Source organism: Podarcis bocagei (assembly GCF_964188305.1).
Source record: "Podarcis bocagei genome assembly, chromosome: 2".
In the NCBI taxonomy this organism is placed as follows: domain Eukaryota; kingdom Metazoa; phylum Chordata; class Lepidosauria; order Squamata; family Lacertidae; genus Podarcis; species Podarcis bocagei.
This window is the reverse complement of record NC_138126.1, coordinates 90,832,273-90,848,043: the sequence shown is the minus strand read 5'-3', so window position 1 is coordinate 90,848,043 and position 15,771 is coordinate 90,832,273. Positions and strand designations below refer to the sequence as shown.

The following is a 15,771-nucleotide window of genomic DNA, read 5'->3' as shown; positions in this document are numbered from 1 at the left end:
GTTGCTCTCTGCTTTCACAGAGAGAGCATGTCTATTTCTTTTCCGTCTAGTTAGAAATAAAACACTCTTTGCAATGTAGCTCATATTTCTCGGCTCCTTCCTTGCTGCTGGAAACTCTGCGTAATGGGGAAACATGCCTGGAGCCTCATCAAAGGCTCAGGTCGTTACTGTAATCATCGTTGGAGGACTCGACCACAGGAGTCGCTTGGTCAAACGCAAGGTCCAACATAATAGACATTATATGCATTACTCTCTCTTGTTTTTAAGTAGCTTTTTAAAAAGTGCATATCACATTCTAGTCTGAAAGCCCTGAAATGCCTAATTTACATATACCTTTCCTGTCAAATATTTTTTCTGTCTGACCTCTCAATTTTTCTCCTGTTTCTCAAAGCACAGCTTCCTTTCTCTGTAATTCAGAGACCTGAATAGCGGTCCTCATTTTCATTCATTGTCTGGTTTTAAAGACCATGTTTGTTTGGAGCCATCTTTCACCAAAAACTGGCTCCCTCAGCAATTAACAATTGAAATTGGCCTGAAGCTATAAGTGATCAGGTGTGTGTATGTATACTTAGATGCCAAACATCACAGGACATGAACACAGGTGTAGACTTACTATATGTTAGCTGAAATAGGCTGGTCCTCCCATACGGGAAAAAGAGAAGAGAAAGTACAAGGAAATGCCATAAATAGAAAATAGTTTTCTCACAATCAGCCAACCAGCTATTTCAAAGCATATAAAATCCTGTTCTCACCGTTACCTCATCCAAGCATCTTGGACAGAAGTCAATATTCTATGAAGGCAATTGTTCTGTCTGTGCAAGTATTTCAGCTTGCCAGATGGAACAATCTCTCCTCTCCCCTATGCTATTGTGTGGGTGCTCCCAACACCTTTGGGGCCAGTTTCAGGGGTCACGCATGGGGCAAGAGAGGGGGGCAAACTCTCCATTGAGCAAGTACAAGTCCTTCCACAGGCCTTCCACTGGCAGGGCTTATTAGGTGAACTCTGCTTGCTTTGGCTCCAGGACTAGTTGTAACATTTCATCTCATGTCAGCTTCCTTGTTTCTGCCTCTTCCATTCTGGTTCCATTCACTAACCAGAGCAGACCACAGACTAATCTAAAGGGGCTTATAGATGGATCAGGACTAGCCTTAACCACCAGTATTTGAATGATAGTATCTGGAAATTCAAAATATGCTGCACTTAATTCCTTAGGCAGGATATACGCATACAAACACACACACACACACACACACACACACACACACACACACACATCTTTTATTCCATTTATTCTTCCTTCTATCCTGCCTGCTTTATCAGCTGAATTTTTACCAGTGGACTCTTTGCAAAACAGTGGTACTGCACGATTCTTCCTACTGTGACCTCTGACTGTGCACTGGGCATCTATTCTTTACACTCTGTCCATGGTATCCTAGACCTAGTTCTGCTTAGCAAGATTAGATTGTCCTTTAGGAATTATGTAAGGTTTTATCTAAATGCAAAAGCTCTGCAAGCTACCGCTTTGCCTGCCTTATGAAAGCTAAAGATATCCCAGTTCATCCCTAGAAACCACTGTGCAATGTCTTCCTCAGACTTTTGACTCTCTCGACAATCCATTGTCTATGAAAAGCCTGCTTGCATCTTACACAGCCTTGCTAGGATTACCGATGTCAAAACATAGAATTAGGACAAGCCAAGAAACAATTTTCAAGCTTAGCTTGTAACGTTAAGGCCATGGAGACAACCTTCTCAATTTTCCTTTAAGCCCCAACATCTCTGTAGTACAGAAAACAATGCAGCCCACTGATTCACAGGAGCCAATGAAAAAAATAAAATGCTTATATCAGTGGTAGAGAACTACCGACTGGCCAAATACTTACCTTCTTACACCCTCACAGGCCAAGTTTGACACATGGGTCAATATCACAATGACATCAGCTGATTATCAGTGCTTGTGACGGAGCTTTGCAGGCACTGGTGACTAGCAGGGCCTACAAAGCCCCTTTTGTCCAAGTCCTACCTTTACCTGCCCCACAGCTGACATCATGTATGACATCGGGTGTACAGAAGGTAGGCATAGATTAGCTGAAGATCAGAGGTTCCTCACCCCTGGCTTAAATGAAATAAAGATACTCACAGCTGGGTGACATGCCTGAAATTACTAAATGGGATCTGGATCCTGTCTTTTAATTCCTGGGCCCAGCGAATTCCTCCAGCAACCAATGGCATATTCCTGTGCACTGTAGGATAACCTGAGAAAAACAAATTCATCCCAAAGTGAGAAGCATGAACCAGTGTACTGCATGGACCCAGCAACAGAGATTCTCTGATGTAAAACAGCCAACCAAAAAATATGCAAAATACCCCTCCTGGGTTGTACTAGGTCAGCCTGCAAGCAACTCAATTTTTGAATGCTCTCACACTGAGTGGGAGAGGGGAAACTTCTCTGCACAAAGAAAGCCTACTAGAAAGAAGGGTTTTAGCCTCCCAACATGCTATGTTTTTGCATGCAATGGTTTTTTTCTTCCTATGGGCTTGGAAGAGAACAGTCTCCAGCACAAACCATCTCTAGCAGCTCAGCTCCTTCACATTCTGCTCAGGACTCAAGTACAGAGAAAAAGGTTAATAAGAACTCAAATCTCTTTTCCACTCCATATGCAGAAGCTTCAATAGAGGTGGGCAGTCACATGACATAAGAAGAATCTGCTAGATCAGGCCAATGAACCATCTAGAGCAGCATCCTGTTCTCACACTGGTCAGCCAGGTGCCTGTGGAGAGCATCCAAGTAGGACCTGAGTGCAGCAATGCTCTGTCCACTTGGGATTCCCAGAAACTCAGAGGCATACTGCCTCTGGCAGTGGAGGTGGAGCACAGCCATTGTGGCAAGTAGCCACTGATATGGCGTTATCATCCATGAATTTGTTGAATAGTCTTATAAATCCATTCAAGGTGGTGGTCATCACTTCCTCCTGCAGGAGGAATTTCCATTGTCTATTTACGCACTGTGTGAAGAAGTATGTTGACTAGCAGAGAGCAATAGGGCCAGTATCCCAAAAAAAGCATTTGTGATAGATAATATGGCGGCCCCTTCTCAGGTCCGGTGTCTGTTTCTGCCTCTCTGACAGGACTGAATGACACATCAACCATGAGGCTTTAAAGCAGGGGTCAGCAAACTTTTTCAGCAGGAAGCCGGTCCACTGTCCCTCAGACCTTGTGGGGGGCCGGACTATTATGGGGGGGGAATGATGCAAGAGCACCACGAGCCCTGGTGGCTGCTTACCTGTCTCTTGTGAGTGGCAGGGGCTGGCGGCGGGACGATGAGCGGCGTGCGAAAGGGCTCCAGAGAGGGGCTGCTTAAAATGGCAGCCGCTTGAGCGCTGCTGCTGCTGCTGGCATCAACAAAGCCCAGCCCACTTCCTCCTCTAGGCAGGGCAGGGAGAAGCCAGGAGGGAGGGAGGGAGGGAGGAGGCACTGCCGCTGCCATGTGAGGGAGAGGGAGGGAGAAAGAACGTGCGTGCTGGCAATCCATGTGGCGATTCCCAGACCGTCCGCAAGCCAGATCCAGAAGGCAATTGAGCCTGATCCGGCCCGCGGACCTTAGTTTGCCAACCCATGCTTTAAAGTTTATTATTGTAGACGTAAGGGGGCACAGGAAGCTCTCCTTTCTCAAGTTCTGGAAAGGCTTGTAGGTATCGTAACGAAATGACCTAATATGCTGTAATTTGCACAGCGATCTTGCTTTAATTAATTTATTTATTTATTACATTTTTTAAAAATATAAAGAAGTCCATCCTACTTAAACAAAGATTTGCAATATTAATTATTGCAATTATGCAATATTAATTATTGCAATTATGCTTAAAATAATTGTGCACTTCCTTGCTTTCTAAAGGCATCTTGTTAACTGAGCATAAAGCCATTCTGAAGTTGCTAACAAATACCTAGTTCCAACTCCTCCTGAATATGTTTCAGGTAGATCAGTTTAGCATCGTCCAGGTCTCTGTCGAACATTGTGATGAGAAGATGATATTTAGCATAGGCATCAGCTGCTATCAATGGCCGTTCCAATAGACTCCCAAATATGTCTATCAGCTACCATACAGAAAGAAATGGGAAATATCTGTGATTCTGTGTACATGCCTTCGGTCCAAACAAGACCAGCAACCCTTTTCCAACACCCACATATTTCTTCAATGACCCACCTAGTTACTGCAGTTCACCAATCTATCTGATGAATGTATGAAACAGGTTTTAATCATAAGCCATGTTTGATATCAGTTACACATTGTAACGGTTGAAATCAGTTGATAGAATGATTCCAATGATGTATTTCCCATCCCCAAAAGACAGGACTAGGTTCATTCATTATTCCCCCACCCCACTTTTTTTTTTTGCAACAAATACATCCCTTCACTACAATCATTACCAAAGACTGCTTCCGCCTCCCATCTCCCTATGTTTTTATTGTTCTTTTCCTTTCTAACTAAATGTTCTGCATCTCCCACTTCACCCAGTTTTAACTAGTCCGTCCTAAATCTCCGACCTCTTGCTGGTAAGCAGCAAATGAATGCTACTAGCCTTTCCTTGAATAGTGCAGGAACAAGGATGGGGAAGTGAGGGAGGCAACTCCTGCTCTCTGAGATCTAGCAATTTGAGGTTTTAACCTATCTGGTAAATTTCCTTCACCAGATAAAACTGTGGCCACAAATCATTTTATCACAACTTGGAACTAATAAATCCAGGCTAAAAGGTGGCTTCAGGCCTCCAAATCAATGTGGCTCTCCCTCCCTTTGCAAGGGATCCTTTGGAGCAGCATCTAGAACAAAAAAAAACGAGCCAGCACTGTGTGCTTAGCGAATGCAGATAAGGTAAAGGTAAAGGACCCCTGGACGGCTAAGTCCAGTCAAAGGCGACTATAGGGTTGTGGCACTCATCTCTCTTCAGGCCAAGGAAGCCGGCGTTTGTCCACAGACAGCTTTCCGGGTCATGTGGCCAACATGACTAAACCACTTCTGGCGCAACGGAACACCGTGACAGAAGCCAGAGCGCACGGAAACATAGAAAATACATGCAACTTTTTACATGGCCATATATTATTTGTTGGATTTTTCCTTTTTATTATTATTAAAGTAAAATTGTTTGGTTTTATAATCTCTCTCTGAATGCTCAGCAGCTGCAATTTGAACCCATGGAGCTCTACAGCTCTGAAGGTCACCAACTGAAAAGCCTATTCACATGATTAATGGAATGCAACTAACATCTTAAAAGTGGTAGAAAGATATAAAATACCATTAACTGGCAACTTTTCAAGGCATTTGTAAGAAAAGAAAAGCTTTGTGTATAGAAAAATAGGGCACATTCACTACACACTGCATTGTCCTAATACAACAAATACAAACCTTGAATGCGTGCTCTATGCTAGCTGCATCATCGAAAGCCTGGGCAAAAACATTCCCTAGCCTCCGATCCATATCCTCCACTTTCTCCTTGAAGTCATACACATCATCTTCAAATTCCTAACAGAAGCAAACAACAACCCAATGAATTCATGTCACAGTTGATGCAGCAGTTTCTGGAAACAACTCTCCCCAAATACCAGACTCTTCAGTGTTAAGCTCGTAACATCCTCTTTTGGTATAAACGTTCAGCGTGAACGTAAGATGAGTTATTATGGAATCCAGAACCACCTACCATGTTGGCCACATCCAAGCAGTCATATGTACGATCGGAAAACACTTTATAAGCCTCTTGGAACTCTTCATACATGCTCAGGACTTGCTGGCTCAGAGATTTCCCTTTTATGCCACTGAATTCGAGCTTCTCCAGTTTCTCTATGTCCAACGCAGTCACCAGAAGGTCCTACAAATTGGGATAATTAACAGTTATTACCCACAACAGATTATGGCACTGCTTCCCAACAAATGGACTAGGCCAGGCTAGACCCATGACTGCCTCACGCTGGTGCCTGAGACAAAGAGAAGATATAGTTTATTTTTCATACTGTTATAGGTCAACCCTAGCCATACCACCTTCATTATCATCCCTAAACTTAAGACATATATAACTTACATATGCATATTTTTAAATAGTTAAGTGACCAAGACTGTTGTTGAGCTAGTGCTGGTGTGGGGCAGGCGGGGGCATTAAACTCAATGAAATACAAATCGCTAACATCTCTGTTTGCCTTTCTCTCATTAGATCGGCTCCTGCCTAGGCTACAATCATTTAGATTACTTCCTAGCAGGACTTATTGGGAAATATCAATATGGCTTTAAAAAGGCATTGATTATTGCTGTGCTTTCTGCAAGGTTAATTAAAGGGGTGTATAAAAATGCAGCAGGCCTCCCCTCCAATCAATACTACTTTGCATTCAACTGAGATTCTGTGCTTTAAGACAAGAAGAGACAAAAAAAAAATCTAATTGAAGCCATTTTTCAAGGGAACTGGAGCATGTGTCAGCCGCCTATATTATGCTTCTGAAGTCTTTCAGTTTGGGGTAGGAAAGGAATGAAAAACTCGCTTTTATTGCAGCCAACCAAAAATCTTCTTAACCTGTGAAATCCCGTGGTGTTTGAAACTAATGGAAAACCTGACAAGTGGAAAACAAATTGCAGCCAAAATGCTTATATACAAAAGTTGTATAATCTGAGGAAATTGTGAGCCAGGAATTCTTCTTTACATTTTACAGGGAGATTCAGGAGCCCGTGTAAAGCCAAAGAGATATAGAATACCCCACAAATACCACATCTGTCAGCAACAGGTCAGCATTGGGCTTTCTGTCACATTTCACATGTGCTGATTCAGTGCATCATATCCCTGCATGTCTCACACAATTGTGCTAACCTCTAGCAGTCTACATGGCTGACCAACTAAATTGGGGTGGGTGGGGAATGAGTGCTGGTTTAGCATCAGATTATATGCAATTTGACAAGGCTTCCCCACGTAATGTACAGCACATTGACTTCTCAGATCTGATGGGCAGCAGATCAGCATTTGCTTCTTTTGAAACTATATTGTCCAGCATATATTTCACTCTTCTTAACAGCTGACAATGTTGAGACCTACAGAAACGTTCTCTTGTTCTAAAACCACGCAAATGGAACATTGTGCTTTATTCAGACTTGGATAAGCAAAAGTCTGCTCATGCAATGGGGGTTTCTTGACCTCTCATTGTGCCAACGCTTCCCTCAAAAAAAGTCAGAGGACTCTAAATAAAAGTTTGGGATGGGGGCGTGGAGGGGCAAGAAGAAAGTGGTGAAATTGAGCAGAAGGACTTCTGTTGAACATCTCTAGATCTAACTGTTACAGTGGTGCCTCGCAAGACGAAATTAATCCGTTCCGCGAGTCTCTTCGTCTAGCGGTTTTTTCGTCTTGCAAAGCAACCCTATTAGCGGATTAGCGCTATTAGCGGTTTAGCGGCTATCAAAGGCTTAGCGGCTATTAAAGGCTTAGCGGATTAGCGGCTAAAAGGCTATTAGCGGCTTAGCGGCTTAGAAAAAGGGGGGACGGAAAAAAATCGGAACACTTACAAGACGTTTTCGTCTTGCAAAGCAAGCCCATAGGGAAAATCGTCTTGCAAAGCAGCTCAAAAACGGAAAACCCTTTCGTCTAGCGGGTTTTCCGTGGCATTCGTCTTGCGGGGCACCACTGTATATCCTAACTGTCCTTATGCCATAAATGTCATGGGCTACATACCACTATTGTCTCTCTACACCCAATTCTCCATACCCTGGAAATGTCTGTTTTGTACACATATATAAATATCAGAGTTAAATACAATTATTTAGGAAGTTGGCGCATGACTACTGCAAAAAAAAATTTGGTTGGGGGAGGTCTTAATACCTGAGAAAGAAAAGGGGCAATTTCCATGTTATATTTGAAAAAAGAGAATCTGAGCCTGAGAAATTGGGTCATGCCTAAAAAAACAAACAGCCAGGGTAAAAGCTGTAGAACAAGATGCCATTGTAAGAACAAAGCAGATTCTGATTAAGTGTGGGAGGCATGCCCTATAAATGCACACAGCATTGGGCTGCTCTGGGGATCATTTAATCTGTATCTAGCCCCATTTTATCAGTGTAGCCTTAAAGGATGAGGAAGAAGATAACAATAAGGTAACTTGAAGGGTGAGGAAGCCTATGCATCAAGAGCATTGCCATCAGCTCTTGCTCAGAAATCCTGACAGCTTTTGCAGATCTCCTGTGGCAGAAATCTGCATTGGTGAGGCAAATGCCTGAGAATTCAGGAACTCCTTGGGTGAAAAATTCAACCACATATTAAACAGTAGTGTTGTTTATTTACCACATTTGTGTCCCACCTTTCTTCAAAGGAGCTTGGGGTAGCCTATATAAGGTTTATCCCGTTTACAACCCTGCAATACAGAAAAGGCTGAAAAGCAATGGCTTGATCAATCATGCCTGCAAGCTCCATGACTGAATGGAGTGTTGAACCCATGTCTTCCCAAGCTAAATTCCCTAGACACCAGGAATCCTGACCCCCTGGAAGCAAAGAGTCAAGGGAGGGAGACGAGTTACAGTAAATTATTTCTGACACTATATAAATTGTTCTCTATATACATCAACATTTGTAATATTCCATGGTACTTACATTTACCATGTGGAGCCTCTCTAGAAAATTATCCAATCGTGCAAAAACCATTATAGAAGGGAAATCCCACTCCTTTGCCTCTAGGCCTGGCTGAAAGTAAGTGCTGAGATTGTCTCTTCTTTCCTCAAAGGTCTGCTTGAAATAGTTGAAAATATCAAAAGTTGTCTGCACTTTGCCCAGACTTTCTTCAGTTTCCGCTTTAAGCAGATCTTCTGCATTGAGGTAAGTCCTAGCCTAGGTAGACAGAGAAGAGCAACAAATCTTGTCATTTCAGTGGTATGGTTTGCTTGTTTTTTAAAAAAGGAAGCGAAAATGAAACAGGCACAGAAAGACAGAGTATTCAATATAAGAGGCCTAATCCTAACTTAAATTGGTCATTTGGAAAACTGACAATGGTTCATCGGGATTGGTACGCAACCCAATGGAAGGGGCACAACTGTCCACATATCTGTCAATGGGAAGAATAAGGGACATGTGCCTCTTTTATAACATTTCCTACAAAAGCAAAACACTGCCAAAGTGTCTTCTAAAGAAAAGGCAGCATTCTCTGAGATTTTCAGAGAAACAGGGCATCTCTCTGGATTTCCATTTTGCTGCCCCACTTTAAAAGGCTCCATGTATATCCAGGGCAGTTTAACATGAGGTCCTCTCATCATGCCACAGTACTCCTCACTGTCAAGGCACCTCTCCTCTCACTTACCACTGCACTGGAATGACAACTGTGGGAGGTACACATGCCCGCTGAGGGCAACCGAAACCCAAGGGCTGAAGCTTTACAGTGACAAAGTGAGTGCTGCAACCTGTAGACCCCAAAGCATTATTGGAGCCCTCATACTGTGTCTGCGTGCAACAGCAGTATATTATTTTCTCCATTTTGCAGGGGGTGAGAAGAACCACTACATGGCCTACCTGCTGAATGAGGAGACTGCAGGTTTCCTGAAGCAGCACAATTATCCTTGCAGGTGTGCTGTAATATTTGGACGTGGCCCAGATTAAGCACACCACATGAAGCACTCGGTTTAGTAATGGCTTCAGCTCGTTGAATTCCACATTTTCTATTTCCTCTAGAGGGCGCTCTAGGGGCTTTAGGTGCACATTTATATCGTGGGCCTCAACCAGGGCTGTGATTTTGAAAGAAAAAGAAAAGTTTCACACAAGAGAAGTTAGGGAAAGTTACTCAGGAGATCTTAAATACACTTCTGTGGAAACAATTTTGGTTTAATTCAACTGGGCTTATATATATTTCTGAATTACAGTGCACATTAAACTCATTTTACACACCACAGAGCAAAAACTGAAAATTAAAAGTATGACAGAGGAAAACCCTAAAGAATACAACAACACATAAGACAAAATATGGCGCAGCTCCCTCCTTCTGTGACATTTCTGTCGTTCTTCAAAGTCCTTCAAAAGCTCTAAACAACCTTATAAAATGACTGAACCTTTACCCTGTCACATCCACTATTTCGACAAGAACTGAAGAAGCTGATCTCCACATAGGCCAACCAGGAGAGGTTAGTGATCTGTGAATAAACACTATAGCACAAATTTTCAAAATCTCACCTGCTTCTACATCTCTGAAAATGGACCTGAATGCTGGAAAGTAGGTGCTCTGCACTCTGTCAAGAAGCTCCATCATGGTCAAAACCCTTCTGGCTTTCAGCTGGCTGTAAATGCACTGCAGATCTTCAAATCTACAAGAAACACAAAATGGTAAGGCACTGAGCAAGGACACATTTCATGTCAAATATCCAGGCAACATACTCCCCCTTACAGCAAATCCAGGTTATGCATTTGCCAGTTTTTAAGATATTCCTAGGCAAAACAGTTTCCAGGGCGGAAATTTATTTATTGTGCTAATCAGAAAGTTAACTGTTGTACAAGTGACGTCAACAGCAGTGGGGGTTTCCACATCAACTAGAGTCGAGTTCAAACCAAAGTTCTGCAATTGCGCACTTATCGAAGCAGCTCTCGCTACTCTGCTTACATCTTCAATGCAGAATGAAGCTATAAACGTACCTGCTTTTCCAAAAATCCAGCTCCACCTTTGGACTGGGATCTTGGCCTTGCAAAAGTGGTTCTGAAGACTCTCTCTTTAGAACTCCCTGGATCTGGTGGGTCCATTCAATAACAGCTGATTCAATTGCATGGACAATAGATTTATCCACGAGTTCAGTGCTACAGAAAGCAAACATATCAACATATTAGTTTTACCTCCCATCTGACAGTGGTAGATAAAAAGGCAGATCTAAAAAACAAAAACAACATGAAATTCTATCTTGCAATGAAGCAATAGGATGCTTATCACAGTACAATTATGGTTCACTTTACTGACCCACATTATTTCTATTCCTGATGTGCCATACATTTCCACACTTCTTTCTATTACAGTAACTACACAGTGTGAAAACCTTTACATAAAGCACCTCAGTACAATTGATTCAGCACCACATTATTACCAGCAATAACTATCAAAGCCTTAATATGGAATGGTGGAGATATATATTACAGTGCTTTGAACAAAAGATCAAGCAAAAATGACAGATACTAAAGTTTTAGTAAGAGACTAGCTAGCACCTGGTATACCGGCAAGGAAAACACACAATCATAATGTCCAAAATTGCACTGAAGACAAACATCATTTACCAAAAAAGAAGTTCATTCTAACTAGTAAAAAGAACTACCCAACACAAAACACAAAACAAAACACCATGGTTTAAATTGGGTGTTCTGCTAAGTTACAGCAGAAAGACCAGTTGTTAATGAAAACTCAGTTTTTGCTTTATAACACAATGCTTAGAATAAAAGCAATACTGCAGTCACAGAGTACATTAAAAATGACCATTCATGTCAATAACTACAATATTGCTACTTACGTCTTCTCATTGTCAGAATCTATATATGGGTCTCTTTCAGGGTCAGCAGGGAGCGGCAGCAAAGTCTTGCCTTTAATTTGTCCAACAACTACAAAAACACTACTTTTCAGATTGCAGATGTGGTGGACGATATCCTGTGACACCACATGGGGCCAGTTGGGATGGTTTTTCTGGTTCCCCAAGAGTGGCACCACTACCTGGAAGATTAGGTTGAGAAGGAGAGAAAACTTCAGAGCCCCTGGTTTGCCAGGTTACATCAATCACAACAAGACTTAAAAGTTTTACTTGTAAGTTTTATAAGTCCCATATTAATTCCCGAATCCTTGAGAGATGGTTGCTCTGATGTTCCCTGAACTAAAGAAAAAGGGTCAATTTGGAGAGCCTAGAAATCACTTCAAACCTCTGGCGCTCAGATCATCACTGTGAGTCATTGTAAGGAAAGAGGTCTGGTGAGCAAATAAGGCACTTATCCATAAAGAACAGGAAGCTAGGAGTCCATCTACTTTCATTTAATTTGTTTCCAGCATCTCTCATCTCTCACCTCTTTCCTTTATTCAAGGTCAATTTCTTTAAGGTAACAGGAGCTGTAACTATGTTTTTACAAATAACCTAACAAAACACACACAAAACGATGTTGAGAAGCAGGTATGTCATTCCTACAAAGGACTCCCAAGGCATGCTACCAACCTGTTGCAAATATACATAAAGGGATCGATTTTTTTATTTTAAAAATGGCTGAATTTTTCAGACTGCCATTTGTTTCTATCGTTCCAGTGGCAGACGAACAAACTCTTTGTATACTTACAGACATGAGAATCTGTCTTGCACCAAGTCAGACCACACTGGCACATCTATGCCCAGTAGTTCTCCAGGCCCAGGGAGAAGCTGTTCCCATTACCTGGTAACAGAGATCATTTAACTGGAGGTTCTAGGGATCCATGCCTAGTTACGGCCTCTCCCTTTCACAAACAAATTTGGATGGGTGCCATGTCTTCATTTTGCATTTCCTCATTTTGTGGGTTTGGGTTTTGCATTCTTGTTCCTCAGCAACTTTCTGAATAAAAGTGGATCACCTCCTAAGTGTAGGCTAGGTTTATTATTATTATTTCATTACTATTGTACTGTCAGTCACCACATTACTGCCATCAATAAAGGCAGCTCTTTCCAAAGGTAAACACACCATGTTTATCGAAGGTGACCTGCGGTCTCCAGTTTTTCAATGCTGCACTGTTGTAATGTGATTGTTCTATTTTTTATTTTAATTATGTTTATATTTTAATGTTTGCATAACTGGTTGGTATACTGTGTAAACTCCTAATTTAGTTACGTTGGTACTAAACAGTAGATAAATTTATAAATGATAATGACAATTTCCTCCCCTGAGTCTCCTCACAGGGCTGATATACAGAAACTAATTCAGATTCTTTTTACCTTCAACTTACAGAGTATGTTTATATGCTTGTGTCAGGGGTTCAGAGACAGAGGCACAGGTGAGGGGGGAGACGGAGAGCGATGGGGAAGAATCACAGGACAGTGAGGAAGAGGATGACAATGACTTGAGGTCTTCCATGAGTCTCTCAAGTGAATCGGAGGATTCCCAGAAGGGGGCGCCCCTAGTCAGGCCAAGGGGGGGTCACAGGGGGGACCTGCCAGGAGCAGGGAAGCAGCAGGGAAACCCCGAGTGGGAGTGGGAGATCGGGGCCGGCTTCCCAGCAGGAACGAAGTGAAGAGAGTGGAGTTCCCAGTGTGACACACGGAGCGGAGCAGGAAGGAGACAGGGGAAGGAGATCGGGGCAGGACGTCCTGCCAGAAGAGGCGGAGAGTAGTACAGGGAGTAGTGTAAGTGTCAAGAGGAAGGTCAGGGGTAGCGAACGCGCGCCAAGTTCAAATGTGGAGGCGCGCGGAAATGGAGAAAGCCCGGAGGAGGAGCCTGGCCCCAAAGCACGAAGGAGGGGGGAACAGGCATCTGAGGAATCCGCTTCAGGAGAGAGCAGGAGGGAAGGAACCCAGGGGGGCAGAAAGATCCTGCGGAAAAGGAAAGACAGGAAGAGGTGGACTAGCACAAGCCTCTTAAGCTGGTGTAGGGGCGGGACCGATTCAGAGGGGACTTAAAACGTCTAGGCTAAGAGACTCGGGGCTGCACGCCTCGGTTGTGGAACCAATAATGAACTGCAATAAACATCCTTGTATATAAGAAGAACCTGGCGTTGGTCTTTTGTGAGCTGAGACCTGAGGCAGCCCTGACAGCTTGCCTCTCTCTCTTCCCCATACAAGGCACTGTGTAGTTCTCTCTATGAAGAATTTGTGAAGATGAACCCTATATTGCATGAGTTTCAAACATCTGTCCAAGCCCAGGAGCTGAAGTGCTTGGAAAACAGATGACCAATGAGCTAAGGTGGGAGCAGGAAACTCAAATTATACTGGACCTGACAGCAAGGGACACTCCAATACTCACCATGACTGGGATAGAAAAGGAACCAGGCGCTTTTTGGCTAGCTGCTCACCTACCTGGCACTCCCCCCTCCCTTTGCAAACCAGTAATAAAAAGAGGATGATGAATGTTCATCACTCTGATGAAAATTATGATGAAAACGCTTATTACAAAAAGTTGAAGGGACCAGTAGCATAAACATGCAAAGCTACCTTAATAGCAAGCCTGACCCCAGTCATCCAGGTAGCTCCAAAATGTCCACTTCCACAGGCAACAGCTCTCCATAGACTGTAGAATTGTACATTTGGACGGGACCTCAAGATACATCCAGCCCAATGCAAGGCTAGAGGCTTGTTTCCCAGACAGGTTCTCTAAAACCCTGTTAACAGAGGGTGCTGGGGACCAAACCGGGGACCCTCCTGAGGGCCCTGAGTTATATAACCCATTCCTGTTCAGAGGGCCACCCCTCTTCTTACTGCATGCTGCTACCCAGTACTTTTTTCTGGGGGGGACGCAGACCCCTAAACATTTTGTCAATCTTTGTACTTTTGTCCATTTACTCTATTTATTTTCCCCGATTTCAACTATAAAATGGGTGGTTTTCTTGAATCAAAATGAGATTTATTTATTTATTTAGTTATTATTTTAATTATGGATGTTTATATTTTAATATTTGCATAACTGGTTGGTATACTTCTAATTTAGTTGCATTGGTACTAAACAGTAGATAAATTTATAAATAGCGATGACAATTTCCTCCCCTAATTCAGATTCTTTTTACCTTCAACTTAAAGATTATGTTTATATGATTGCCCCTCTCTCTTCCCCACACAAGGCACTGTGCAGTTCTCTCTATGAAAAAAAGCACTGCTGCTATCCTGGGTCTTGCCACTCAAAGGAGGCGATGCCTTCTCGCCTGTCCCCCCTTTTTTCTGTCAGGGTCCTAAGTTTGGCAGCTTCTTGGCAGATCCAAAAAAAAGGGGGGGTCAGCAAGGGAAACTACTCACCTGCTGGACATACAACTAGTATGCAGCTGCTGCTACAGCTACGAGGTGGGGGGGCAATGCCCACCCCCTTATGCCAGACCTCTGACCCGAATTCAGCCCTCCCCAGAGCGCCCGGCCCCTTCGAGCAGCCCTACCTCCTCCACGAGGGCTGCGAGGTGCTCCAGGGGCGCGGAGGACAGGTCCCCATAGAGCAGGTGGCCGGGAGCCGGCGGGGAACGCAGCGGCCCGGGGGCGAGGCGCAGCAGGAAGACCCCCTTGCCAGAGCGACCGGTGCCGGGCGCCAGAGCCAGCCGGTCAGCCAGCGCCAACTGGCCCCCTGCGCCCGGCGTGACGAGCAGCAGCCGCTTGGCCGGGTCGCCGTCGAGGAAAGCGCGCAGGAGCGGCCGCGCTTCGGAGCTCCCCGCGCAACGCTCCCAGCGCTCGGGCTCCACGCGCAGGCTGCTCGCCACGCGCGCGCCCAGCAGCCGAGCCCGGGGGTCCGTCTCGGGGGCGCTCTCGAAGTCTGGTTCGGGCTCCTCGCCCCCCATGCTGGCCGCCGGCACTTCCACCGGCCACTGTTTGAGGGGCGGAGCCGCTGTTGCTTTGGGGACGGAGGACGCCGCTCCGCCGCCGCCTCCTGAGAGGAGGAGCGAGGGGACTTGGCGCGCCGCCTCCTTGCGCTCCGCCCTCCGCTTCCACTTCTGATAAAAACACGGCAACGCAACGGAAAGTGCGAATGGGCTGCAGCTGGCGACGGATTTAGTCATTTGAGCCCCCTGGACTCGGTTCCGAAGCGTCTGCAGCCCATGCGAGGCTGCGTTTTAGCCGTTTAATCTTGAATGCATTTTAAGAACAGGCACCAAAGGCTTGCTC

At 44.3% G+C, this 15,771-nt stretch overlaps 1 protein-coding gene across 1 annotated transcript in view; it reads right to left on the bottom strand.

Moving 5' to 3' along the window:
* DNAH9 (dynein axonemal heavy chain 9) overlaps positions 1-15,446 on the bottom strand; it is a gene marked incomplete at its 5' end in the record, with an annotated part of 196,859 nt that extends 181,413 nt beyond the window's left edge. The window contains 10 exons of the mRNA XM_081183892.1: positions 2,139-2,253; positions 3,943-4,093; positions 5,401-5,517; positions 5,693-5,860; positions 8,606-8,839; positions 9,515-9,726; positions 10,169-10,299; positions 10,625-10,783; positions 11,482-11,678; positions 15,054-15,446. Of these exons, the coding sequence (XP_081040018.1) occupies positions 2,139-2,253; positions 3,943-4,093; positions 5,401-5,517; positions 5,693-5,860; positions 8,606-8,839; positions 9,515-9,726; positions 10,169-10,299; positions 10,625-10,783; positions 11,482-11,678; positions 15,054-15,446 (1,877 nt within the window). The remainder of the gene's footprint in view (positions 1-2,138; positions 2,254-3,942; positions 4,094-5,400; positions 5,518-5,692; positions 5,861-8,605; positions 8,840-9,514; positions 9,727-10,168; positions 10,300-10,624; positions 10,784-11,481; positions 11,679-15,053) is intronic.
* Positions 15,447-15,771: the final 325 nt, after the last annotated feature.